Here is a 27,667-nt window from a genome sequence, read left to right as displayed (position 1 = left end):
AAATGAATAAAAATAATTACGTAGTATATGGTCTAACAAAGTAACAATACCATTTAGGGCGACAATTTCAGCCGAATCCATGGATAACCGAACCACCCGATCCGATTAAATGGATAAAAACCCGAGAAAACACGGATTTTATATGGATGATGGATGGATCGGGTCAAATTCGGGTGAAGCTTCATCCATCCATCACCCGACCCATCCATCCATCCGCTTATATTTTTTTACAAAATTTCAAATATTTTTTTACCAATTTGTAATACTACATAAGTATATACTTCATATATACTAGTAATATAAGTTAAACTTCGTGTAATTGTGTGAATGTTAGAAAATTTAAAGATTTCGTCAACTATATATCAAATTATTAGTTTATGTATTTTAGTTATATGACTAAAGGATAGTGTATTTTATTTCACCTATTATTCACCCGATCCACCCGATTCATCCGCGAATAATGGATGGATTGGATGTGGATGAAGAATTAAATGATGATGGATGGGTTCGATAACGGATGGATCGTTGGCGGATGGAGGTGGATTACGCTCCACCCGATCCACCTCCGATCCATTGCCAGCCCTACCATTAAAGCATTAACAATGTCAATACCATTAAAGCATTAGGTTTTAGTTCCATTAGAATCTCTTAAATTGAAAATGGGACGGAAAAAGAGAATGCAAGGAGTAAAAAAATTAATACTAGTAAAATACTACCTCTGTTAATTTTAGTTTCAATAAAGGAGGCCAATTGACCAAATTGGTAAATAAAAAGACCCCCTAGCGACAATTTGCTAAATAAAATAGTTTTGGCGACAATTTGGTAATAAAAGCTAACCCCAAGCGACAATTGGTAAAAATAAAAAATCATCTCAGGCGACAATTAATCCAAATTATATTCCGACAAACTACTCGTAAATGTCAAATTTAGTTCGTTTTTCGTGGTTTTCTTACCTAAATCTCCAACCCCTTTTTCTGAATTAACAATTTGAAGAAAAATTACTGTTTAAATATTAATTTTCACGTAATTTTCCTTACCCCGTATTATCGATTTTCTTAAAAAGTGAGATTGAAAATAAATTTGATATCGGGATATAGCAAAATAAAAGAAAATGACATATTAATTAAATTTTAAAATTCAAAAATAATTTTAAAATATATAATAATGAATTGAATTAGGAAATTTGAAGAGTTTGTCAAAAAAAAAATAGATATTTTGGAGTAAATGTTGCCTGAGAATAATTTTTTTTACCAAATTGTCGCTTGGAGTTAACTTTTTTTACCATATTATCGCCGGAGTTATTTTTTTACCAAATTGTCACTAGGGGTCTTTCTTATTTGACAAACATTTAAAAAATAATCGGATGTATAATAAAATATTGTAAATTCGCTTCAAAATTACCTTAAAACGATCAAAAGTTACCCTATAATGAAGGAAAGTTACCTAGCTATATAAGTTATCCTAATATCCCTACCCTATAAAAGCCGGGGATCACAAATAAGAGATTCAGCTGAAATGAGGGATTGCTTATGAACAGTGCACGGGCGAATTTACCCCTGTATTTTGTTCTTGAAAATCCTTATCTACAGTGGCGTGACTATATTACCCTCCATACTTTTCAGTCTCTCTCCTCATTTTTCTTTTTCCCTAATTTACTCTCAGCCTCTCAATCCCGTTCTCTCTCTTCCTACTCTCTTTCTCTTTCCTCTTCTATTTTCCTTCCAGTCTTCCATTGAAGCTTACTCCGATTTTTCCATTGAAGCGTGCTCTGACCTTTCTATCCACCATTGAAGCTAAGGTAAGATGGATTGATTGTGAATTTTTGTATTTCACATTAATTTCTTCCCCTTTTTCTATGATCTGGAATTGATTTATTTTTAGTTGTAGGGTTTTAAATTTCTTTTGGTTTATTTGGGAATTTTTATGGGTTTAATGATTATTATAGTTGGGTTGAATTTGAATTATACTTTTGCAATTGATTTAATTTATGATGATGATGATGATGGGTTTTCGATTATTGGAAGTGGGGTTGAGAATTCGTATCAATTTCATGGGGATTACTCTCCTCCGACGCCGCCACCTCCGGTGCTTCCGCCGTTACCGCCTTCGGCGTCGTGTGAAGGTGATCTTAGGGGTTTTGGATCGCTTGAGAGTGTTTGTAAGCTTAATTCTAGCATTATAATATTAATTTCTACTTGAGCTTTGTCATTCATTTTGAGTTTATTATACATTTTAGGGGTTGAGAGTGTTGCTCGTAAAACTGGTGCATTTGCCACTTCAGCTGAATAGAGTAAGTATACAATATCTGATTAATTCATGCTGCTCATTTAATATTAGAGACAATTATTGATAGGGATAGAGTCGTCCTTCAGTTTTCAATGGGTCGCTAATTCGCAAGACCCGCATTTCTTGCCGTTCCTACAACTGGTCTTCAGGTAGCCTTCCCTCATTTGTTTGATTTTAGATCAGTATAATTTTTTTTGTCAGATGAGCACAAGGCTAGGATTTTCAACAAGTTAGGTGAAATAGATAAGGTGAGTATGCGTAGTACATAGTTTTTTGTTGCTGGAATGGCTGGGTTTCATGTCATATATAAATATATTCTCAGGCCTTTTTTGTGGGACTCTCATTCAAATTACTAGAATGCCTTCCTAACTTCTGCTTCTTGCTCAAAGTAACTGTATACATTTCTCCTGTATCTGAATGTAGTAGGATCCCTTTTTCTGCTCCTTTCTTGCTACTGGTTTTAACATTTTATTACATTGTAGAATGTAACTTAGCGGTCAACAATAGAAATTGGAGGCAATATTGTCCAAATTAAATTATAAAAATTGATTTCAGATTTTATTTTTCATAAAATATCTCTTTAATTAATCAATAATCAGATGAAAAAATTAATTAATGACAAGCAGTAGTGACTGATTGTATTGCTGATTTGATGAAACATTATCATATATTAGTTGTAATACGACAGTAATTCAGCATGATAATTTATTATTTTATTTCACTTTATTTTGATTGTTTAATTACCTTGTGCTTTATGACATTATGGTAAACCTTAATCTGGTATGTTTTGTAGTCTCTTGTTGATGGAGCAAACAAGTATTTGTAGTTGCTAGATGTTGCAGGTAACATCATGCGCACCTTCTGTAACATGGCTCAAGATTTCTCCAATTAGACCTGTTAGATGCAAAGTATACAATAAACTTTCTGATGTATGAAATGAAAGTCAAATGAAATTTTTTGAGACATTGTGATAGAAAGATTTTCGCAATCCTTCCTCTTGGTTTAATCTATTACTCATCAGTTTAGTCAATTTAAGGTTAGTATATTGAGTAGAATATTTTTGGGTCATAGAGTTTTTTTCGATTTGATGCAATTGAGCTGTAGACTGTCAAATTTTACTCTAAATTATCTTAAATTTCCTCAGATATTGTTGGGTTCGCAAGCTCAAATCTACTATAATCCTATAGAAGAAACCAAATCTATAAGAGCTGAAGCAATGACGCTGATTTATGCCACTTCTCTATACGATATGTTTAAGCATGTCATTTGAGTTCTCAATAGCATATATACGTATAGATTTCATCATTGGCTCAGTACTACTTTTTTATTTATTTGAACAGTGAACATCGAATAACATTGTTGTTTAAACTTTGCCATGGGTTATAGTCATCAAGGGGCACTAATAGCGGTGTTCACATTGTGTAGTTTTAGTTGTGGTTTTTGCCACAATCAAGGTTTCAGGTTGAGTATGCTATTGAGGCTATCAAGGTATGCTATTCATTTTTACAGCTTCCGTGCTATGTGTGATATTTTATTTTACTTACTTTTTGTGTGTGTGTGTGTGTGTGTTGGGGTGGAGTGGGGGGTTTAGAGGATTTTTATAGCTAACTTGGAAACTCCATTGTCTTCCAAAAGTCAGCTGGGTTCTACTGCGGTTGGGATAAAGACCAAGGTGTTGTGCTTGCTGTGGAAAAACGTATCACATCTCCATTGCTGGTATCTATTCCATCTAAAATTAGCACCTCTTCCTTTTCTAGCTGTCAGAATTTATACAAAAATGGTCAACTTAAGTTTTATCACTCTTTTCCTCCATTTTACATTTTTCTAGGCATAGCTGACATCGCAAGAATGGAGCAGCACCATGTGAGAAACACTATATCTCATTTAGAGGAATCAGGTGCAACAGCAATGGCATCACTGGCTCAAATTAAACCTCAGAAGCAAGTTTATGACTTCCCTTCTCTCCCTCTTACTGCAATGTTTAAGGGTGTAGCTAAAATGGTTGAGAGCCATCCTAAGTATTATGAAGGCAACCCTGACTGCGAAGATGATTTGAAGATCTATGCTGGACTAGCTTTGTGATTTCGATTAGATGAAACTCTCTTTTTGATAATTTGATTCAGGAGTTTCTTTCAGATTTTATGCCATAGTATAGTACTACATCCTACATGTTTCTTTCTTTCCTTTTTTTTATTTATTAATTTTGCAGCATTTATGAAATTCAATAGAAGGTATATGCTAGAATTTTGTAAATTAGCATCATATTGTTGATACAATAGGTGGTAGGCCAAACACGAGTGACTTCATTAAGGTTACCCACCTAAATAATTAGTAAATGATTTTCTATACTTCATTACTTTGTTTAATGTTCTTATTTCAAGAGAAAAATAGTAAACATTTCTTGTTATGAAGAAGTTGGATTTGAACATTAAATGGTTTGATATGTAATGCATGTTTGTTCTTTGTCAATTGGAGAAATTTGACATTAATAATAATGTATGCTTCCTATGCTTGCAATGTAAATCGTCTACATATCAGATGTCACGCATTAAGCTTAGTGAATATGCTGCTACACATGGAAACAGCTCTAAAAACTATTGCAGCACAGAGTAGCAACAGCAGCGTTGCGGCAGCCCCACAGCAGCAACAGCTACGTTGTAGAAGCACTGCAACAACAGTAGCGTTGCGGCAGCACTGCTGCAGCAAAATCTGCGTTGTTGCAGCACTGTAGCAACAGCAGCATTGCGGCAGCACCACTGCAGCAACAACATCGTTGCGGCAGCACCATATAGCAGCAACATCTGTGTTGTAGCAGCTTTAAAGCAACAAAGGTTCGATTTCATTTTTTGTTCATCTTAACAGATGATTGACATTGTAGGGAGAAGATTACTCTTGTGATCACGCTCTATTCTCTGATGAAGTGTGGACTTGGAAAAAGAAAAAAGTAAAGGAATTAATAAATAACAACATTGTTAAGTAGTAAGACTTACATGGTGAGGTGATATTATAGGTGACAATCAATTAAAAAAATCAATTTTGAAAATAAGGTAAATTGGCTTTGGAGAGGTGCGATATCAATTAATAAAGATCATACGCAAAAATCGAGGCAATTAGCTTATAAGAGAGAAATAGAGAGAGAGAAAATAAAGAGTCATCTAAAGAAATATCACTTAAGGAAAATGAGGCAATTAGCTTAGGAAACACAATTAGCTTAGAAAAACAGTTACTTAAATTAAAGAGAGAGAGAGAGAGAGAGAGAGAGAGAGAGAGAGAGAGAGAGAGAGAGAGAGAGAGAGCACGCTAGCAAGAAAGACCACTAAGGAAAAACCACTTAATAGGTTAAAATCACTGCAATTAGCTTAGGAAGCGACCTACTAGAGAGAGAGAGATCAATTACGAAAAATCCTCACTTGAGAGAGAGAAAGGGAGAGAGAGCATTTACGAAAAATCATTTGAGAGAGACCACTTTAGAAAAATCACTTAATAAAAAGAGGGAAGCATCTTGAAAGATTACTTATAAAAACATCACTCAAGAAGAAAGATCACTAAAAAAAAAGAACGGTAACTTTAAAAAATCAAGACAATTAGTTTAGGAGGAACTTAGGGCAATTAAGGACAATTAGTTTAGGAGAGAAATATAGGGTAGTTAGCTTAGGAGAGGGAGAGAAAGAAACCATGAGTGAGAGAGAGAACTAAAGAAAGGTCCATCACCTAAGAAAGTTAGGTTGATTAGCTTAAAAAAACGTAATATCTTAGGGAAAAAGCTTACTAAAATGCGATAGCAAAAGAGACAACATAAAAGATCACTTACGAAAATCAAGGCAATTACCTTAAGAGAGAAAAAGATAAAGAAGCCACTTAAGAAAAATCATTTATGAAAATAAGGTCAATTGACTTTGGAGAGGTGACACACCAATTAGGAAAGATCACATACAAAAATCGAGGCAATTAACTTAGGGGGGGGGGAGAGAGAGAGAGAGAGAGAGAGAGAGAGAATGGGCACTTATAATAAAGACCACTTGAGAAAATTGAAGCAATTAGCTTAAGAAAAAAAAATTAGCTTAGAAAGAGGGTTATAAAATTAGAGAGAGAGATAGAGAGAGAAAAATAGAGAGAGAGACCAATAAAGAAAACCCACTTAAGAAATTAAAATCAGGGCAACTAGCTTAGGAAGTGACTTACCAGATAGAGAGAGACCATTTAAGAAAAATCATATGAGAGAGACCATTTAAGAAAAATCACTTAACAAAAAGAGGGAAACCATTTGTAAGATTACTAAGAAAAATTAGCTTAGGAAATTTTTTTTTACTACAATGCTAAAAAGTAAGAGAGTCACATAGGAAATATCAATTAAGAAGAAAAATGACTCAAGAAGAAAGATCACTAATAAAGGAAAAAAAAGATAGCTTAGAACTCGGGGCAATTAGTTTAGGTGAGAATATTAAGGCAATTAGTTGAGAAGAGTAAAAGAAAGAGACCATTAGTGAGAGAGATCACTTTAGAAAGAAAAATCACTCAAGAAAAAGAAAAATCACTCAAGAAAAAAGGTTACTAAAGAAAGAAAGATAACTTAAGAAACTAGGGCAATTATAAAAAAATTAGTTTAAACTAGGTAAATAAGCCTAGGAAAGGGAGAGAAGAAATAATGAGTTAAAGAGACAACTTAAGAAAGGTCTATCACCTAAGAAAAGGGCAATTAGCTTATAAAAATATAATTAGATTAGGAAAAGATTTACTCAAATGCTAGAGAAAAAAGAGACTACATAAAAGATAACTTAGGAAAATCAAGGCAACTATCTTAAGAGAGAAAAAGAGAAAACATCCACTAAAGAAAAATTATTTATGAAAATAAGGTCAATTGGCTTTGGAGAGGTGAGACACTAATTAAGAAAGATTAGATACAAAAATCGAGACAATTAACTTAGGGGAGAGAGAGAGAGAGAGAGAGAGACCACTGAGAAAAAACCATTTAAGAAATTAAAATAAGTGGAATTAGCTTAGGAAGCGACCTACTAGAGTTACTAAAATGCTAGAAAGAAAGAGAGACCACTTAAGAAGAAGCAATTAAGCATAAAAATCCCTCAAGAAGAAAAAGAAATCAAGGCAATTAGTTTAGGTGAGAAACTTAGGGCAATTACCTTAGGAGAGGAAAAGAAAGAAACCATTAGTAAGCGAGACCACTTAAGAAAGAAAACTCACTCAAGGAAAAGAAAGATCACTCAAGAAAAAAGATAACTAAAGAAAGATAGATAACCTAAGAAACTAGGGTAATTATAAATAAATAGTTTTGGATAAAACTTAGAACAATTAGCTTAGGAGAGGGAGAGAAAGAAACCATGAGTGAGAGAAACAACTTAAGAATGGTCCATCACCTATTAGGATGATTAGCTTATGAAAACACATTAGTTTAGGAAAAAGACTTACGTAAATGCGAGAGAAAAAAGATAGTACATAAAAGATCACTTAAGAAAACCAAGGCAACTATCTTAAGAGATAAAAAGAGAAAACAACCACTTAAGAATTATCATTTTTGAAAGTAAGGTCAATTGGCTTTAGAGAGGTGAGAGACTAATTAATAAAGATCATACGCAAAAATCGAGGCAATTAGCTTATAAGAGAGAGAGAGAGAGAGAGAGAGAGAGAGAGAGAGAGAGAGAGAGAGAGAGAGAGGGAGAGAGGATCCTCTTAGAAAGATCACTTAGGAAATTGAGGCAATTAGCGTAGGAAAACACAATCAGCTTAAATGAGAGAGGGAGAGAGAGAGATTGCTAGCAAGAAAGACTACTAAGGAAAACCCACTTAAAATTAAAATCACTGTAATTATCTTAGGAAGCGACCTACTAGAGAGAGAGAGAGAGAGAGAGAGAGAGAGAGAGAAATTGGGCACTTATAAGAAAAGATCACTTGAGAAAATTAAGATAAGTAGCTTAAGAAAAAACAATTAGCTTAGAAAAAGGGTTACTAAAATTAGTGAAAGAGATAGAAAGAGAAAAATAGAGAGAGACCACTAAGGAAAAACCACTTAAGAAATTAAAATTAGGGCAACTAACTTAGGAAGTGACTGACTAGAGAGAGAGAGAGAGAGAGAGAGAGAGAGACCATTTAAGAAAAATCATTTGAGAGAGACCACTTTAGAAATCTCACTTAACAAAAAGAGGGAAACCACTTGAAAGATTACTTATGAAAATAAAAAAAAATAGCTTAAGAAAAAATTGTTACTAAAATGTTAAAATGAAAGAAAGCCACTTAAGAAATATCAATTACGAAGAAAAATGACTCAAGAAGAAAGATCACTAATGGAAAAAAAGATAGCTTAGAACTCAAGGAAATTATTTTAGGTGAGAATCTTAGGTCAATTAGTATAGGAGAGTAAAGAAAGAAACCATTAGTGAGAGAGACCACTTAAGAAAGAAAAATCACTCAAGAAAAAGAAAGATCACTCAAGAAAAAAGGTCACTAAATAAAGAAAGATAACTTAAGAAACTAGGGCAATTATAAACAATTAGTTTAGGAGAAAAACTTTGGGCAATTAGCCTAGGAAAGGGAGAGAAGAAACAATGACTTAGAGAGACAACTTAAGAAAGGTCAATCACTTAAGAAAGATAGGGCGATTAGCTTATGAAAAAACAATTAGGTTAGGAAACAGATTTACTAAAATGCTAGAGAAAAAAGAGACTACATAAAAGATCACTTAAGAAAATCAAGGCAACTATCTTAAGAGAGAAAAAGAGAAAACATCCACTAAAGAAAATCATTTATCAAAATAAGGTCAATTGGCTTAAGAGAGGTGAGACACCAATTAAGAAAGATCACATACAAATATCGAGGCAGTTAACTTAGGAGAGAGGAAGAGAAAGAGAAAGAGATAGACCTCCGTTTGTATGATTAGTTTATTGAATTCATCAAATATACTATAGCTTAGATGTGATTTTAAAGTATCAAATACGTGCGCTTTTTAAGCCAATGCCATTGTAAGTAACAAAATTTTAAAAAAAAATTGCCTAACTCATATTGTAGATCAAACCAATTCCACAACACCTATCAACTAACCAACATAGTAACCATAACACTACTTTTGTCCCTTCAATAATGAGCCCAATTCACAACCAAAGCCCAATCAATATGCAATTGCCTACAAACCTACAAGCCTTTTCATTTCTACTAAAAAAACATTCTACAATTAAAAATAATACTAATCCCTTTGAATAACTAATATACTATATTTACTTATAACACAACCTATGTGACACTTTACATTTAGCAACATTATTATCACTTAATTAAAACAACAATGCAAACCTCCAATCCAACATCATAACATATACGCAAAACAATACGTTATTTTCCCACATTGCCTCACCTCTAAACGAGCATTACACGCTAAGCGTCAGACTAGCATCGCGCGCGTAGCGCGCATAAAGCCCCCTAGTATAAGTAAAAGTTATTTAAACTTTATGTACTCGTATAAAAGTTACCCTAAATTCAACAAAAGTTACCTCAATATACAATAATATTACTGTACATCGGATGTATACAAAAGTTTTTGTTTTTATTTATCAATCTGGTCAATTGGCCCAATAAAGGAGTATTATTTGTGAGACGTAAATTATTCCTTTGTTGCAATTAAAATTTAACGGAGGTAGTAAAATTAATTAAGATTTCGTTCGTCGAGTGTAGTTATATACTCCCTCTATACATAAATAAGTGTATCACTTACATAAAATGGTTGTATCTTAATAAGTGTATTGTTTTCAATTACATGGACATATTTCTCAATATACTATGTATATATATAATTATTTTTTTATTTTATTTTATTTTATTTTATTTATTTATTTATTTTTATGTTTAGAGAGCCCAAAAAGGTGAAGGATGAGAATCAATTCTAATATTCCCTGTAACTAAGAAGAAAGCTCTAACCACTTGAAGTATTCATCACTCTCATTTCTCCATATTTAATTATTTCTCTTTCTTCTCAATAACCCAATGCTACTTGCTGTTTTCTTAAAATTATTTTTCTCTCTTTTAATGATCCATATATATGCATTATCATTTTATTATAATAATCTATCAATTGACAAATCTTTTATCAATATATTTAATTCTCAATTTCACTCCCTTACCCATTAAATTATTCACTTCATTTCACTTGCCTAAAATTTTATGCCCAAATAAATGATGCACTTTTAAACTAAGAGGGATTACGTTACAACTCTAGGTTTTTTTTTTTTTTGACGACTAACAAAGCTTATACAATTATAAGTCTTTTTTTTTAATTTTTTTTTCCATTTATCATCTCATATAGTTGTATGATAATCTATAATTGGCCGGTTACATTAATCCCATGTTCGAATCTTCTACTTCATGGTACACGTTGTTGCGTTAGGCCATTAGCCATAAAGAACAAAAATAGTTGTCAACTTTCAACAATAATAAACATGTTATTAAGAGAAAAGGAGAAGTACGTAGACTCCTATCTACCACCAAAATCACAAATATTTGAATTGATTTCCATCATTCAATGTTGTAATATGGTGGAACAATTTTCTTATACTCTAAGGCATTGAGACTTTGAGATTGCCCTTGTGTTGTTCTCTTTGCGCCACATAGTGCCTTTCGAACTAATTTGTATCTAGTTGGTTTCCTTCTTTAGGTTAATTAGCTAAAAATTCAGCTATCGCTTCCGAAAAAGAAAGGACTATAATCATCAAAGTTTATGTAACAACAAGATATACTTCGAATTGGAAATAAATCAAATTAAATAAGTAGATTTTAGTGGTCCTTACCTAATATATTCTATCCCTTTTATTAACTATTTCACATTAACTTTCACATTTTAAATGTTTTTCTCCCTCCATTACAGCATATAATTTAAACAATTTGATTGACTTTAATATAATAAGATGAGGTATATGGAGTTGTTGGGATAAAATAAGATATTAGAGTTAATATTTTATTGAAAAATAAGACATGTGAGAGGGGAAGAAATAATAAAAAATTATAAAATAAATAAATAAAAATTAAAAAAAAAAAGTAGTGGGTTTGAGTGAGGACCATAAAATAAGCTAGAGAAATATTATTAAAATGTATTACCTCCGTTCATGGGCGGGGCAAAGAATTTTGGGGCCCTGTGCGATTTTTAAACTTGGTTCCCTTTTTTATAATTTAAAAGGAGGTTTCGGTTAAATTATACTTTGTAAATATTAATTTTAATTGTCACATTACATGTTAAATTACAAGAAATAAAACCATAACATTTTTAGGAGTAATTTCAAGGCCAATTATTTCGAATAATAATTCAAAAATATAACAAAAGACATTATAATAAAAAAAAAAATTAGGGCAAGTTGTATCTAAAAACTTGGGTAATTTAATTCATAGATAAGATACGATAGAAAGTAAAAAATGAAAAAATAAATAAATAAATAAATCAACAAACTAATCGTTGATTGTACTAGTGAATTTGAGAAATAGAAAATTAAGTGTAATTTTATTGAAGAAAGTAAAGATAATAAAGAAATAAGTCATAACTCATACGAAGTAAGTGATTAGACATTAGAATGAGAGAAAGCAAAGATACTAAAAATAGTTTAAACTACATAGAAATATAGGGGGGGAAAAGTATAGTAGTTTTCAATCCAAAAAAATAGTAAAAAAATAAGTAAGGAGTAAAGTAAAAAAAAAAACACATGGCCCATAGGTTATAGGCCATACATAGCACTGTCAAAACGGTTTGACAGTTCGGTTTCGGTTCGGTTTGAAATCGGTTCGGTATTCAATCGGGTCGGTTTGGAATCGGTTTAATTGTCTCACGGGTTGGTTTTGGTTCGGTTTAAATAGTTATCGGTTCGATTCGGTTTCGGTTTATTCTTAAGCGGTTTTAATTCGGTTCGGGTTGTAAACAGTCCGGGTAGTAAACGGTTCGGTGCAGACGGGTTGCAGTTTGTTAACGGTGCGGTGTAAACGGTTTTTATCCCGGTTCAAACAGTTTCGGTTGGAAACGGTTTCGGGTTAGAAACAGTTCGGTTCTTTTTTAGTTCAGTTTATAACTGGTTCGGTCCTTTTTCGGTTCAGTTTATAACTGGTTCGGTTCTTCGATGGTTTAACCACTTTAACGTTATTCATATCGGTTCCATTTCAAGTTTACTAAATTACGGTCCGGGTCGGTTTTCGGTTTCAAAAAATAAAATGTTTATCGAGTTGTTTGGATTCGGGCAGTTAAATGGTTTTGGTTTGAAATTTGATAGTACTTGCTAACGTTTTTCGTTCACAAGTTTTATATAAAGTCGCGAATCATTTCATATTTACTATTTAGGCATCATATTATAAACAAATTCTCATTGATTTTATAAATACATATTATGTTCTGTTTCAAGTTTAGTCATACTGATCTTACTAGTTTATTACGAAGTAGATTATAAGAGTTAGTGTATTAATGTATTACTGTGTTTACAATTAGGTTATTATATACTTCTTATTTAATCATTTATATACATGACTAGAGGCAATAGTGTTGCTAATAGTTTGAGGCAGGGCCTGAGCCTGCTTGTTTTGCTCTTGTTTGTGAACACTGATTATCATTAATGAATGATTTGCCTTGCTATTTAAAAAAAAAATATATTCTAAGATTTCTAATATTTAATCCATTTAATTATATTCCCGTCAAAAAAAAAATCCATTTAATTATATACAAAAGGTTGTAAACGGTTGGATTTAGAAGCGGTTTGGTTCATAAACGGTTCGGTTTATAACCAGTTCGGTTTTTAAATGGTTCGGTGCAAACGAGTAGCAGTTTGCTAACGGTCCGGTGTAAGCGGTTTTTTTGCCAGTTTAAACGGTTTTGGGTTGGAACCGGTTTCGGGTTAGATACAGTTCGGTTCTTTTTCGGTTCGGTTTTCTTTCAGTTCGGTTTATTTTTGGTTCGGTTTGTTAACGGGTTCGGTCCTTATACGGTTTAACATTATTCGGGTCGATTCAGTTTCAGGTTTACTAAAATACGGTTCGGGTCGGTTTTCGGTTTTAAAAAAATCGATTTTTAATCGGTTCGGTTTTCATTTGGGTCGGTCGGTTTCGGACAGTTAAACGGTTTCGGTTTGAAATTTGACAGCACTAGCCATACAGCAGGTTAGTAGGTGGCAAACAAGGGTATTTAATTAAAAAAAAAAAAAAACAATCAACAAACTAATCGTTGATTGTACTAGTGAATTTGATAAAGAAAATTAAGTGTAACTTTATGTAAAAAAGTAAAGATACTAAAGAGATAAGTCATAACTCATACGAAGTAAGTGATTAGACATTAGAATGAGAGAGAAGCAAAGATACTAAAAATAGCTTAAAGTATATAGAAATAGAAGGGGAAAAAAAAGTATAAAAATAAGTAAGGAGTAAAGGTAAAAAAAAAAAACAACAAACATGGGCCCATGGGTTATAAGCTGTACAACAGGTCAGTAGGTGGCAAACACAAGGGTATTTAATTAAAAAAACTGATGTTAGGGGAAGACGAACCTCTGACTTCCTTTTCATAACTCATTGCTCTAACCAGCAAGCCAAGGAGATTTCTATTTTTTTAAATATTCACAATAACTATTTATCTAATTTTGGGGCCCCAATATTTAGGGGGCCGGTACGGTCACTCAAATTGCACCGCCCCTCCGCCACCCCTGTCTCCGTTTCTTTATAGTTGCAACAAAGTATTTTTTTAAAAAAAAATAGTACCCCTTTGTTACAACTAAGAAGAAACGGATGTAGTAGTTTTGTAAAAAGAAAGTGTAACAACACTTAAAAAAAAAAAAAAAAAAAAAAAAAGGTAGTATTTGATAAGTGTAATACTTTACAAGAACAGAGAGAGAGTATGAGGTAATTGACATATGATGGGATTTCTAAGACTATATATTCTCATTCAAATAATATAAGCTCCCTAACAAAATTATAAAATAAATTAGAGTTGATCAAAGTGAGCAAGCCTGGCCCGATTTTGGGCTGGTTTTTGGCTTGAAATTAGGTCAGGCTCGGCCCGATTTTCAAAAAAATTTGGGTGAGCTTTGGAATGCGATAGATTTTATGCAATTTTAGTTGGTTTTTTTTGCCCGGTCCCAGCTAGTTTGGGCGGGTTACGACACATAATTTCCTGCCCCGCCTGAGAAATGGGTTTTTTTGCAGGCCTAGTGGCACACCCAATTATCACCTCTTAAATAGATATTAACAAAATGAAAGTAAAAAAAAAAAAAGCACACTGCACATTACCTAATCTAGATTGAAATTATTTCTCTCTATTAATAGTTTCGAGTTCTACATTAATAAGTATTTCTCTAAATTTATATCCTACTAGATTAGGTCTCGTGCCGTGCACAGTAATTTTCACTATTTATTATTAGTTTAACACTATTTTTAATTATTTATTATTTTATTTGAAAAAACCGGCAGGGATATTATTAGATAAGGTCAAGCTCCGCCAAAACGATTAAGCTTTGAGGGAACGAATCTAGACATACAAGTTCATCACAACCCCTAGCATCTCACCTTGCCACTAAGTGAGCCAGGTATTACCTACCCGTTTTATATGAGAAATAAAAAACAAAATAAAATTCTTAGAGAGAGCATCAATATCATACTAAAGAGCATCTAATTGCAAAATAAAAATAAAAAATTCATAAATAAATACAAAATTGAAAATAAAATTATATCATACTAAAGAATTTAGTGGGAGTATTACATGTACGACTAATAAAATAATTATAGATTACGTCACAAAGTTATATGTAGGAAAATATTATTGTATAGTATTAAGAAAACGAATAATATACTTGTTGAATGTGTATAAATAGAATGTAATTACCAAATAATAAGGGAAACACTATTGAATAGTATTAAATATTCTCTAGGAAGATTTGACACAAAATAAATAAATTATTTTGGCGCAAATTTTTTTTTTAAAAAAGATGAAATATGTCATTCCTAGTTTTACCTTTGTTATAATTTATAAAATATAATAATAAAATAGTTACAGACTTAGGCCCCGTTCTCTTCACCTTATTTTTTGCTGAATTGAAATTATTTTTGCTGAAATAAAATTACATTTGCTGAACTTAAATTATTTTTACCAAACTTAAATTAATTTTACTGAACTGAAATTATTTTTGCTGAATTGAAATTATTTTTCTATTATAATTCTTCTTTAAGAAAACTGAATTCTTCTTTAAGAAAACTGATTTTCTATTATAATTCTTCTTTAAGAAAACTGAATATTACTGAACTGAACTTATTTTTACTGAACTGAAATTATTTTTACTGAACTGAAATTAATTTTACTAAACTGAACTTATTTTTACTGAACTGAAATTATTTTTACTTAATATTATTTTTCTAAGGTGAAAAGAACAGGGCCTTATAGTTATAGATTTTTGTGTTAAAGTCAATTTGATGCAATATAACATTTTTTTATTTTATTTCAATCTGTAAATTAAATTCATGTGTTTGTAATATATAAGAAAACAAAAATCATTCTGAGCAAATAATATTAATTTTAGTAATAAGAATCTTTAATTTCTATTATAATATATAAATTAAATGTATATGTTTGGTAAAATTTTATTGTCATAATTAAGCAGTCAATCAAAGAGATAAAAAGAAAAATAATGTTAGAATATATTTATTTTTGGAATTAAAAATGATTTTTAGAAGGAAAAAACGACACCAAAAATTATACATGTCACTTCATAGATACACAATAAATAATAGAGCATAAAGACACATTAGGAAGTTGTTTTAAATTCACATAGAATTATATTCATGAACTGGTTCCTTAAAAGCTTGGGGAACATACTTAAACAAACCTAACCAACTTTGAAAATCTAACAAATCCTAAATTTCAAACATAAAAGGTATATCAAAATTAAATAAATAGCCTTAGCATCACAGCCAGCCAAAAGAGTACTCCTATCTAAAGGAGTTGTAGTGTCGCACTGTTCCAAGTGTCGTAGTAGACTTTTTTTTTTTTTTTTTTTTTTTCTTTTATCAATGCCTAACGAAAACAATACATATGACACTATTAACCGGTCAAGTTGGACAAAAACATCTTAGGGTCTCATTTGGGAAGGACCCCTCTAAAGTTAAGACTACCCTAAGACCCTGTTCTTTTGAGCTTCTGGACAGAGTAGAGCAGGGGTCAGCAGAGTATAGCAGATTAAATTTCAGCAGAGTAGAGAAGAGCAGATTTCAGGATAGCAGAGCAGAGCCGAGCCGTGCAGAGCAAATTTCAACATTATTATTAATACTATTATTAATGTTATTATTATTATTATTGTTATTATTATTATTACTACTATTACAATTACTATTATTATTATTATTATTATTATTATTAAGTGCATATATCATTGATTTAGGTGAGTGAAAACATAAATGAATGTGTACCGTATTTAACATATGTTAATAGTATAAAGATAAAAGACAACAATTTACTTATATTCCTTTCACAAAAATTTTAAAACAAAATGATTTAATGAGTAATAATGATATTACTTATAAATATGTCTTAATCATATATTTTTAACCCTCAAAATAATAATGATATACAAAGTACTACTTGAAAACAACCTCTTTTTTTTAATTCTTAAATTGTATGGAAAGATTTGAAAAATAATTCAATTCAATGAACTAACAATCAATACCCACATAAAATGTTTCTATACATTGTGATTCTAATATCAAATGTTTATAAAAAGAAATTGTTATTATTATTTTTTTTTTTTTGAAAGAATTGTTATAATTATTAGAAATTATTAATTAATAGTATTATTAAATATTAATTCTTAATAGTTTGAATTATTAAATATTATTATTGATATTATTATTATGATTAATAAATATTAATTATTATTAATATTAGTAATTATTATAATTATTTTTTATATTAATAATTATTAAAATAATTAATTATTATCATCAATACAATATTAATTATTATTTGAAAATAGAGCAAAGCAGAGCAGGGCAGAACATACCAGATTTCTTTTGAGCAGAGCAGATTTGATCTGAGCAAAGCAGAGCAGAGCAGAGCAGGTCTAAAGAACGGGGCCTAAGTTAATCAATAGTTGCGACCTTTCAAATAAGACCGACCATACCTAGTACCGCTGACATCAAATTTTCCTAACATCAAACTCCTACAATTCCTTCATGGAGAATTCTAATTATGTGAGATTTAAAAATTATCCTCAATCCTTATCTGGAATCGTAGCCTGCAGATACTATAAGAAATTAGAGGTGATAAGAGTAAGAATAACACTTCTTACATGTTGCAGTGCATGTACATAGATATGAATATTCGTGATATAAAGTCCATATAGTTCAAACTTACTGTATTAGATGGAATTATTGTTGAATTTAGAAAGTCAAAGGGCTAAAAATTGTCTCAGTTTATATGGCATTTCTTTTTAGGATCAAATTGCCACCAATTAGAATTACACAAAGCTTGTGATTCCATGGCATCTTCAAGATAAGTCACCAAAAAGAATCATTTGGACCTCCTTTATTGCAAGAAAATCTCTATGATATTTCTCCACTTTCGACAAAGAAACTTTCTATCCACAAGTCAATATCCCCTTCCAAATCTTTTTAGTGGACTTCATCTTCTCCAAATTATTTAAAGACCACATGAGACTTATTACGCGCCGCCAACGCTTATTTATCGATATTGGTAAATATTACTTCCATTTAGAGTTAATATTCACATATGCTTACTGTACTTTACTAGAACGTCTAGATCATCATCACACTTGTTTTCACGCCTAAGATAAAAAAAATTGTTATTAAACACATTTTAGTCAAAACACAGGGAATTCTAGTCGGAAGTGAGACAATGTGATTACTAATGCTAAACGACGTACAATTCTCATCTCATTCCTTATATTTCACTTTTTAACAAAATTCCCTCTACTGAATTCTTTTGACTTGTACATGAGAGTAAGCTAAGTAATAACAATGTCAAAAGACAATTATAAGAGGATAGATAAGGAATGTTACAAAGAACTTTATACGTAGTACTAGCTAAGACTAAATGATAATTTCATTTAGGAACTCAAACACCACCCATTTCTTGTTGCTTTAAGACCATCCTGTCGTTCTTTGTGCTCAAACACCCCTTTTTCTCTGCATCAAAGCTAGCATGGACACTGTACAATACATATACAACAGTAACAAGAACAGAGAAAAATACAAATCGAATGTACGACGGTCCATCGAGTGAGCCCAACAAGAAAATATTGAGAAATATAGACATTGATGGTAGCCATGGCATCAAAGGAACACCCCAAAACTCAGGTTTACGTGCCTGAGGAACGAGCCACTGAAATAACTGCAAGAGAGCTATGGCAATGATGGCACATACGCCGAGCATTAAATCTTGAAGTCTACCAGATGGTACAAAATGCCATATTAGTGTGAACAGAATAGAGGTGACTGAAAAAGAGCAGAGGAACGACAATGTAGGCCAAGGATTAGTCGTTCCTATAGCTACATATCGTCGATAAACTACAGCAGTCGCGACCATGTAAAAGACAAAGAGCGTGCCAATTGATACTAGGTTCAGAAGAATATCAAGATCAGTGAACATTGCAATGGCTGCTGTCAAAATTCCTGAAAGAGGAGGGGCATTGGTATTAAGGACATATGAACCTTGTTAATTCATCAAATGTAACATTAAATTCAACTTAATCAAGTAATCTAAAAAGTCTTGAAAGTTCAGATAATATAAGTTACACTTGCACATACAGTTAAAATAAGTTCAGATTACAGAGAAGATATTCAGATGATATAAGTTCTTTAAATCTCTACGACTTGAATGAAACAAAGTCTCGCAAATATATGCTATCATCAAGGAGAAACACTAAATTCGCAACAATAAAAGATACAAGTAGCGCATCTGTTTAATAAATTCTCAAATACCCTGTGATACGCACATTTATGATTCTAGCCGCCCTCCTCATAGAGGGGAAGCTTCACAAGCAATATACTTTCATTTGAAAAGAACATTTTCGATTCCATTGAACATCCACCAATGAGCATAACTTACTAAAGATTGAGCACTTGAAAACTTCTCAAAAGTGATAAGAGTATTCCACTTAAATAGTCTATCCACTAAAGCATATTTCAAAAAAGGAAGATCATCAAGAGAGCATATTGCAACCAAAGCATCACTTTCATAAGAGCTAATGGTACAGATCAAAAGGATATTAAGAACAATGCTTTTTTTTTTAACAAAGTCGGCGTTCTCAAGCAACTTAAATAGTAACTAAAGTAGCTACTATATTCACTTTACCCCATCTAAACTTTCCTAGAATCTTAAACTGAACATTAGAACAATGACTAGCCTTCTAAATCAAAATCTAGCTCAACTTTCCTTGGTATCTAGTCTTTACAAAATAGGAAACACAACCTTTTGGCACGTATTTGTATATTTCCAATCATCAGAGGTCTCAAATGGAGCTTGAAACAAGTATAGGTACATAAATCGTGTTAATTCAATAAATGCATATCACTAGATTCAGCAATTGACGATTAACTGAGGTAATTCTTATACCATAAGATGATTTAAAGGTACAATAAACCAGATTTCCTTTTTTGGCTAATTAATCTATACGTATATACTAAAAAACATTCCTAATAAAGATTATGTGCCACGTGTTATAAAATAAATTTGCTACCAATTGAAGGTAGTTAGCAACCCAAAAATTGAAGGTATCCCTAAAAGGAAATTTCTGAGAAATACTTTATTTAACTAATTAGCTTAAAACTTAAAGCACTTAAAATTAGCTTAAAACTTCACTAATTATACTTACATTTTACATTTTTATACAAATGTTGTAGTAGTGCAGTGGTGTAACATATCAGATTTCAATTAATCAAAACAATTTTCTTAGGTTTGATGCTTTAAATATATAATTCAAATGTAACAAATAATATACAATACTTCAAAAATTTATGTTTAAAATACTCAATTTTCATGACTCTTTGAGCCACAGAAAAAACATAAACGTTTTTCCCATGAATTTAAAGCCTGAAGTCCCTTGGGATCTCATACAGCCATGCTTATGATAACCTAAGAGATTTAAAAGCAACTTTATTGCTGAAATTGAACCCTAAAGCTTTACACCAAGAGAGCACTTCCTCTCTAAAATCAGATGTTCTGTCCAATAGCACTTCATGTGTGATGTGTCACCGACCAATCCAAATTCTAACCCAAAAATAAGCAATAAAATTATAAAAAAGACATGAGATATTATCTTCCCCGCACTCTTCATCTTACATCAAATACTCGTTTCAAATCCATGACACTCAAATATAGATATCGACACTTAACACATTATACCATATTAAAAATAAGGCGGTTACACTGAAATCATCACACTTAATATGTACCCGTATCAGACACGAGTACGCAACTAACACATTCAAGACCTAACAACAAACTTATCCTCCACCACCACCCCCATCCCCCCACCCCCCAAAAGTAAAAATATCAAATTTAATAATCCAACAAGTTTTCTTTTACAATTCCCACATTATACATGAATGGATTTTTATTGCAAATGAAAAATGGCCGACAATTACACAAAAACAATAAAAATCATAAAAGTATGACCCACATGTTGTTTCATTTGCGGCTTTTGTAATCCATTACTAATGATCATTCATCCATATCTTCCCACATAGTCCAAAAACAACACGTAAGGTTGTCTATATATAAATTTTCAGGTTATCAAAACAATAATAAATATGTTATGACAACATTTCCCACATCAACATGACACACTTCAGCTACCCATGAAAGTTGAAGTTGTAACTATGTATATTATACAAGACAACAACTATATCATCAGCAATCTTCTAAATAATCGTTTTAGATGTATCACTTGTGTTAAATTTTAGATCAACCAACTTGTTCAATTGAATACACTGACGTTTATTTGTTTTTTTAGAGTTTTGGAAAGAGTTTATTTACGACGGTTTCTTCATGTTTTACTCGAAATTTACGGGCCATTGAAAGTACATTACACAAATAAGCATCCATGAATTCTAACATTCAACTCCATTTGATTGTCATTTTAATATGTCATTAGTCTTGAAACTACATAAAATTTCTAATGAGGCAAGAACATACGGAAAACATTTTCTTAAAAAAATCAACTTTAAAGTTCAAACTATTATTTGTACTCCGTAATTGCTACGTAAGCAAATATAAAAGTGTCACATACTATAAGTAGCGTCAATAATTAAGTAATCAAATTACTCGACAATATCTACTTCAAAAAATATTTTGTAGGGTGCACTCATTAAATTAGTACTAGGTCCTTATTGAAAAAGCATCTTCCAACCATGCTCTTCATAAAACTGAATTTTTTTTCTAAAACCGAATTATTCTTCAGTTTTGGCCAACAGTACATCCTACATTTTTTTATTCATGTAGAGTCACAAGAGGTCGTAGATAGCTATATACTCGTAGATGCAAGACTCTTAATTCATATTAAAACTCGACCAATTAAGCTCGATCACATTCAAAATTAAATTGCATGTTAAACCACTATAACAGCTATAATGACGTATCTTTACTTTTATTTATAAAAACCCATATCAAGTGCATTCTGTTTACCTCAACTTATTAAGCTTGTAATATTTTTTTTTATCATGGTGAAGATAACATATCCATATAATAATAAGCAATTTAGAAGGAAAGCAAACTGCTCTACATAATCCAACTACAATAACCATAAACCCAACGACCTAATTGAGAAAAAACAAACAAAAACCCATAATTTAGAGTCAGTAAAAAGATACTGTATGCTTTTTTTTTTTTTTTTTTTTTTTTGTGGGATTTTCACCTAAAACTTACACGATCCACAACTAAAGCAAAATGCTTTACACAACCCTATAATAACCGAAAACACAAAGGCCAAACTTGAGAGAAACAACAAACAAAAACCACGAAAAAACGAAAAATCAAATATACAAAGCAACCAAAGAGAGAAAAAAGAAGGATAATAAAAACAGAGTATACTCATTTAATTATCATACTCCGTAAATAGAAGGATGAAGCCAAAACAAAATCATACTCCCTCCGTAACTTATTAATTATGAGCAGGGTTGATAGTCTGATAGGAAAGAAAAATAATAAAATATTTATGAAGGTGGAATTAGTGGGTGATGTAATAGTTAGTATTTTTCAAATATAAAACTATAAAAATGTTGCAATTAATATAAAATGGATATAAAAAAAATATTGCGATTATTATAAAGCGGGTGGAGTAATAATAAGGCAAAATTATATTCATCGACACCAACTCAAGAGTATGTTGTAAATATTGACACGAACTTGTGTCACTTGTTTTTTATCAAAAAAAAAATAAAAAATAAATAAATAAATAAAAAATAAAAAAATAAATAAAATTGACATTAAAGGCATTAAACATTCAATAATACTTTACATACAACATCTATATAATTTTATCTTTTCAATATATTAAGATCTTTTTAAAGTAAATGATTGTTGAAAAGGAATTTTATACTTATATAAGGGTTGAAAGTTAATAAAATTAGTTGTTTAGTATCATTTATATTAATTATGTAATTTATATAGCAAATTAGTGTCAATTTAACAAATGATATAAGCTGGTGTCAATAATTACACAACTTCACAAGATTAGTGTCCCATTTTAGTTTTGCCTAATAATAATACTCGTATAGTAGTAATGAGTAGGTACGGTGAGAAAAGGAAGAGAAAGCAACGTTACCGAGAAAAGCGGAAGCGTTGACGGGTGTAGATGTGCTCGGGTGGACCCTAGCAAACCAAGATGGAACTACGTTTGACCGTCCGATCACACACATGTAACGAGCTTGTCCCAACATCGACACCATTAATGATGTCAATATCCCAAAACTTGCCCCACTTCCTATCACTTTTGACACCCATTCCAATCCTTTTTCTCCCTTGAATGCCCCTGTAAATGCTGCTTCTGGGTCTATCTGTACAACCCCATCACCAATATTTACCAAAAAAAAAAATTTGTATTAGTCCAATTTCATATGATCATCAATATACATTATCCAACACAAATGACTTATTTGGTAAATGACTTTTTATTGGCTATTGGCTTTTTCATTTGGTCAAACATCTAAAATTTGTGTTTGGTAAATGGCTTTTTAACCAGCTAAAAAGCTGGCTTTTAAGCTAAAATGAAAAAGCTACTTGAAATAGCTTTTGGCTTATCTAAGTTACTAATAACATCAAACAGCCAATTTTACTAAACATGTTTTTAGACTAATAAAAAGTCAAACAGCCAAAAAAAAAAGCCAATACAAACAGTCAGTCAAACCAGCCAATCAAACCAGCCGACAGCCAACAGCCAACAACCAATTACCAAACAAGGCCAAATACTCCCTCGTTTTTAAATATGGGTAATGATGTGTGTAGTCGGCTATATAAAAGCATTTAATATATTTCTAAAAATGGAATTAAGTTAGAAATTTATGACAAAATCACGCGCATATCAATATAATTAATGTTACTTTTTCCTTAATATTTCTCTTTTTAGCTTTTTAATTATTTTTCTTTAAATATTTGTTTTATTTCTCCATTTGCGGAGTTTTAGGATAAATTGGAGAAAGTAATAAAATATGAAGGTAGTAAAATAGGTAAAAGAACAAAAAAAAAAATTGTAAAAAAACAAAAGTAGATAAAAGTATATAAAACTAATAAAATATAATTTACGTTGCATCTACTAGTTAAGATAATGAATTAAATATTGTACAAGCTTTCCAAATAAAGAAATGAAGAATGTATTTAAAAACGACCGAAAATGATAAATGAAGTATTAAAAGATGGAGGGAGTATACTATTTTCGTTTCAAATTATTTATAATGATTAGATAGTTTTTACTCAACCTTTATACTACGTATTAAATCTCTATAAATAATAACGAAAGTAGTATTTGGAATTGTTTTTTTATTTGTAGATTGAAAGATACTCCGTACGAAATATTGTTTTTAAAAGACAACCTTAATGGAAAGGAAGGAGTAATATAATACTCCCTCCATTTTTTTATATTTGCATCACTTTGGATTGCACAAAGTTTTAGGAGAGTAATACTTCCTCCGTTTTTATTTAGTTGCAACACACCCCGTTGGCACGTATGTTAAGGAAGATATTAAACTAGGTAAATGAATAAATTAATTTACAAAATTTTAACACCTATAAAAACAAAGGGATAAGTTGCTACGGTTTAAATTTCATAACTTAATTCATTCGTTTACCTAGTTTAATCACATTATCAATAAGCGTGATAAAAGGTGTGTTGATAGTATAAAAAAACAGAGGAAGTATAATATTGTGAGTGGTGAATAAATTATTAAAGTAAAAGTAAAGTAGAGACCATGAAAGAGAAAATACGTGAGAGAGGATAAATATTTTTATTATTTTAGTGGAGACTATGAAAGAGAGAGAAGTGATAAAATAAGTTGATGGGATTAAATTAAAAGAGAGAAATGATACGCACTAAAATATAAGATAAAGTTACCAAATATAAAAGTAATGCATTTAAAAAAAACAAAAAGAACACTCAAAAAGAAAAGTTATGTAAATAAAAAAAAACAAAAGGAGTATTTTTAAATGTGAATTTGGTTCATAGAAATAGTTTAGATAAGTTAACAAAAATAGTAAAATAAAACTAATGGCAACAATCATAATTTCATTATCACATGCGTACTTGTCAGAATAGTTTGACCTTTCCAACTCAGTAAGAGTTTTTTGCTTTGTTTTTAATAATCCACATAGTCAAAATATACCTCAATAAAATCTCACAATCAAACTTTTTGTATGATATGAGTTTCATACAAACTATGAGTATTTAGAATTTATTGTGTACACGCAAATGTCAAACCTTTTATAGTTGAGCTACCAAAAAGATTTAAAAATTACACAAAATAAAAAATTAAAAAAAAAAAAAAAAGAGTAAACCTAAGTTGATTTTAAAGAAAAAATAGTCGTATGTTTTAACACCAAAGAGACAGAAATTAGAGTAAAATAAAAAATAAAAAAATAGTGGTAATAAATAAGAGTAAAAATTAAATATTATTTAAATCTTTACTCTGATCTAGAATCGTCAATATCCAATGACATTAGACTCCTTATTTTAACAGTCATGCATCATTTTTCATTGGAGCATCTTTTACCATACAAGTGATTCCGTTTGGTGTGGCACCTATGACCTGATAAAGTATATTCAAATGCATCACATGGAATATTAAATTCATATTTATGACAATTTAAGATTATAATTACTCAATAGCTTTCCATAACCTTCAACATCAAGATTTTTAACGATATGTCAATTAATTTAGTTGAATTAAGTATTGAATTTGATTATTTCTTTTTTTTCAACCAATTGGATATGATTATATGGTACAACAATGTATCTTGGTCTAAATCTCGCATATATTATTGTCATTTATCAATCAATTTTATTAATTATAAATGAAATAGTATAATTAATTTTTAATTATTAAGTTCAAAAAATGAAAAAATTGATGAATTACTTTAAGGTTGGGGTTAAACCATAATAGCCAAATAGGACCCATACTCCCATGAAATAATAATTAAATAAAAAGTGAAAATATTACTTAAAAAATGAATTTTGATTGGGAGACGTACGGCGTCGTATGGAAGGAGCATGGACATGGAAATAGACATCAAGCAGTATAGAACAGTGACGATAATAACCGAACCCGAAACTCCAATTGGAATATCTTTAACCGGGTTATGAACTTCCTCAGCCATTGTCGAAACGGCGTCGTATCCAATGTAACTCAAGTAAACCAATGCTGCTCCATTAAATACTCCGGTTAACCCGTATGGAAAAAACCCACCCGGGTTATTCGGGTTCTCTGGTTTCGTGAAATTCTTAACATCTCCTTTTGTGTATCCCATCACTATTATGAATCCAATGAATATCAAATGTAGTACTGTTAGAAGCATGTTCACTACTGAACTCTCCCTTGTACTGAAAAAAAAAAAAAAAATCATCTCGTTAGATTTATCTTGATATATTATCGGTATATATTTTTAAATGTTTTTAATTTGTTCGTTTTTTTTTATTAGTGGTCAAAGTAATGCAATGGTAGGAGTATAATGTACCTATAACAAATGATGATGGTGACGATGAGAACGACGAGGACGGCAATGACGTCGATTTCATTGAAGCCTTTAGGAAGGAGAGAGAGAGTAAACCTCCATTTAGAGGTGGAGGTGCCGATTGCGGTGCCGAAGTAGGCGGTGAAACTTCTAGCAACGGCGGCATTGGATAGCACATAATCCAATACTAAATTTGCTCCAGTTAAAAATGCAGCAAATTCCCCTGTTTCATTATTAAATAAATTAAAATCCCATCGTTTTTTATTTCCAAAAAAAAAGAACAAAAGCAGAGGGTTAGAGAAAGGTTAAGGTTACCGAAGGTGACGCGGAGATAGGTGAAGGCGCCGCCGGCAAGGGGGATATCAACGGCGAACTCGGTGTAGCAGAAGGCGGAGAGAAGAGCGCAAAGGCCGGCAATGGCGTAGGAAAAGACGACGGCAGGGCCAGCGTAAGAATGAGAGGCTTTACCGGCGGTGACGAAGATGCCAGCGCCGACCATACCGCCGATGCCGAGGCCAACGAGGTCGTACCAACGGAGGGATCGTCGCATGTCGGGCCCGGAGCGGGCTCGGACATGGCTGAGCTCCTCGAAAGGGGTAGAGACGGAGATGGCTCGGCGAGCGAGGCGTTGCGGGGTTTGACTCAGGGCCCGGAAGTAAGCAGAGATGGTGGAGAATGATGAGGAAGGTGATTCTATTGATTGTGCCATTGTTGTTGTATTTGGAAATTTGAATTGAAGATTTGAAGGGGAGATGAGATGACTCTGTTTTTGGGTATTTGGAAGGGAGGTTGCTTGTTTTGAGAGTGGAGAGGAGGAAGGGACGGAAATGGTGGAGTTGGGAAGTGGAAAAGTTGCTGCTAATCAGTTAAAATAGATTAAGGAGTAGTGAAAATATAAAGGAAAAAACAAAAGTTGAAATTAAGAATTGAAGATAAGGACAGTTGTGTTGATGGGTTTTCCACTCCCTATGAGAGTTTTACTCATACATTAATATTTCATTTGTATTTTTTTTTTTTTTTTTAATCTCATTTTGCTTTTTACGGTCTTTGTAATTTAAAACAAGTTCCCTTCGTTTTTAAATATTTGTTTTATTTCTCCGTACACGAATTTTTAAGAGAAATTGAAGAAAGTAATAAAATATGAAAATAGTGGAGTTGTTGGAAGAATAAATATTTGCTTTATTTCTCCATGCGCGAATTTTT

At 31.5% G+C, this 27,667-nt stretch overlaps 1 protein-coding gene and 1 long non-coding RNA gene across 6 annotated transcripts; one reads left to right on the top strand and one right to left on the bottom strand.

The window, feature by feature from the left end:
- The first annotated feature begins 1,655 nt into the window (after positions 1-1,655).
- LOC145574697 (uncharacterized) lies at positions 1,656-4,626 on the top strand. 5 transcript variants are annotated; one of them, XR_014098141.1, is made up of 6 exons: positions 1,656-2,534; positions 3,080-3,128; positions 3,431-3,547; positions 3,712-3,774; positions 3,926-4,002; positions 4,115-4,623. It is a non-coding gene; the product is annotated as an uncharacterized LOC145574697 (long non-coding RNA). The 5 variants fall into 5 exon arrangements; XR_014098137.1 differs by having other exon boundaries at positions 3,922-4,002; positions 4,115-4,619; XR_014098140.1 differs by having other exon boundaries at positions 3,431-3,774; positions 4,115-4,626.
- A 13,450-nt stretch (positions 4,627-18,076) lies between these two features.
- Positions 18,077-27,316, bottom strand: LOC145576499 (cationic amino acid transporter 7, chloroplastic-like). Its single transcript, XM_081634251.1, has 5 exons — positions 26,780-27,316; positions 26,468-26,687; positions 25,985-26,333; positions 23,070-23,301; positions 18,077-18,918 (listed from the first exon to the last, which is right to left on the bottom strand). Exons 1-5 carry the CDS (start codon positions 27,171-27,173, stop codon positions 18,362-18,364), a joined length of 1,752 nt encoding a protein of 583 aa, XP_081490377.1. The 5' UTR covers positions 27,174-27,316; the 3' UTR covers positions 18,077-18,361.
- Positions 27,317-27,667: the final 351 nt, after the last annotated feature.

Source organism: Chenopodium album, chromosome 13 (genome assembly GCF_948465745.1).
Source record: "Chenopodium album chromosome 13, dcCheAlbu1.1, whole genome shotgun sequence".
NCBI classification, from domain to species: domain Eukaryota; kingdom Viridiplantae; phylum Streptophyta; class Magnoliopsida; order Caryophyllales; family Amaranthaceae; genus Chenopodium; species Chenopodium album.
Note: the sequence above shows the minus strand (reverse complement) of the source record. Positions and strands in the feature narration are given on the sequence as shown.

Coding starts and splice junctions, on each gene's coding strand:
- LOC145576499 (XM_081634251.1), bottom strand. CDS start 27,173: ATGGCACAATCAATAGAATCACCTTCCTCATCATTCTCCACCATCTCT. Junction 26,334..26,467: donor ACCATCATCATTTGTTATAG/GTACATTATACT, acceptor TTTTTTTTTCAG/TACAAGGGAGAGTTCAGTAG. Junction 18,919..23,069: donor CAACGCTTCCGCTTTTCTCG/GTAACGTTGCTT, acceptor CTCCTCTTTCAG/GAATTTTGACAGCAGCCATT.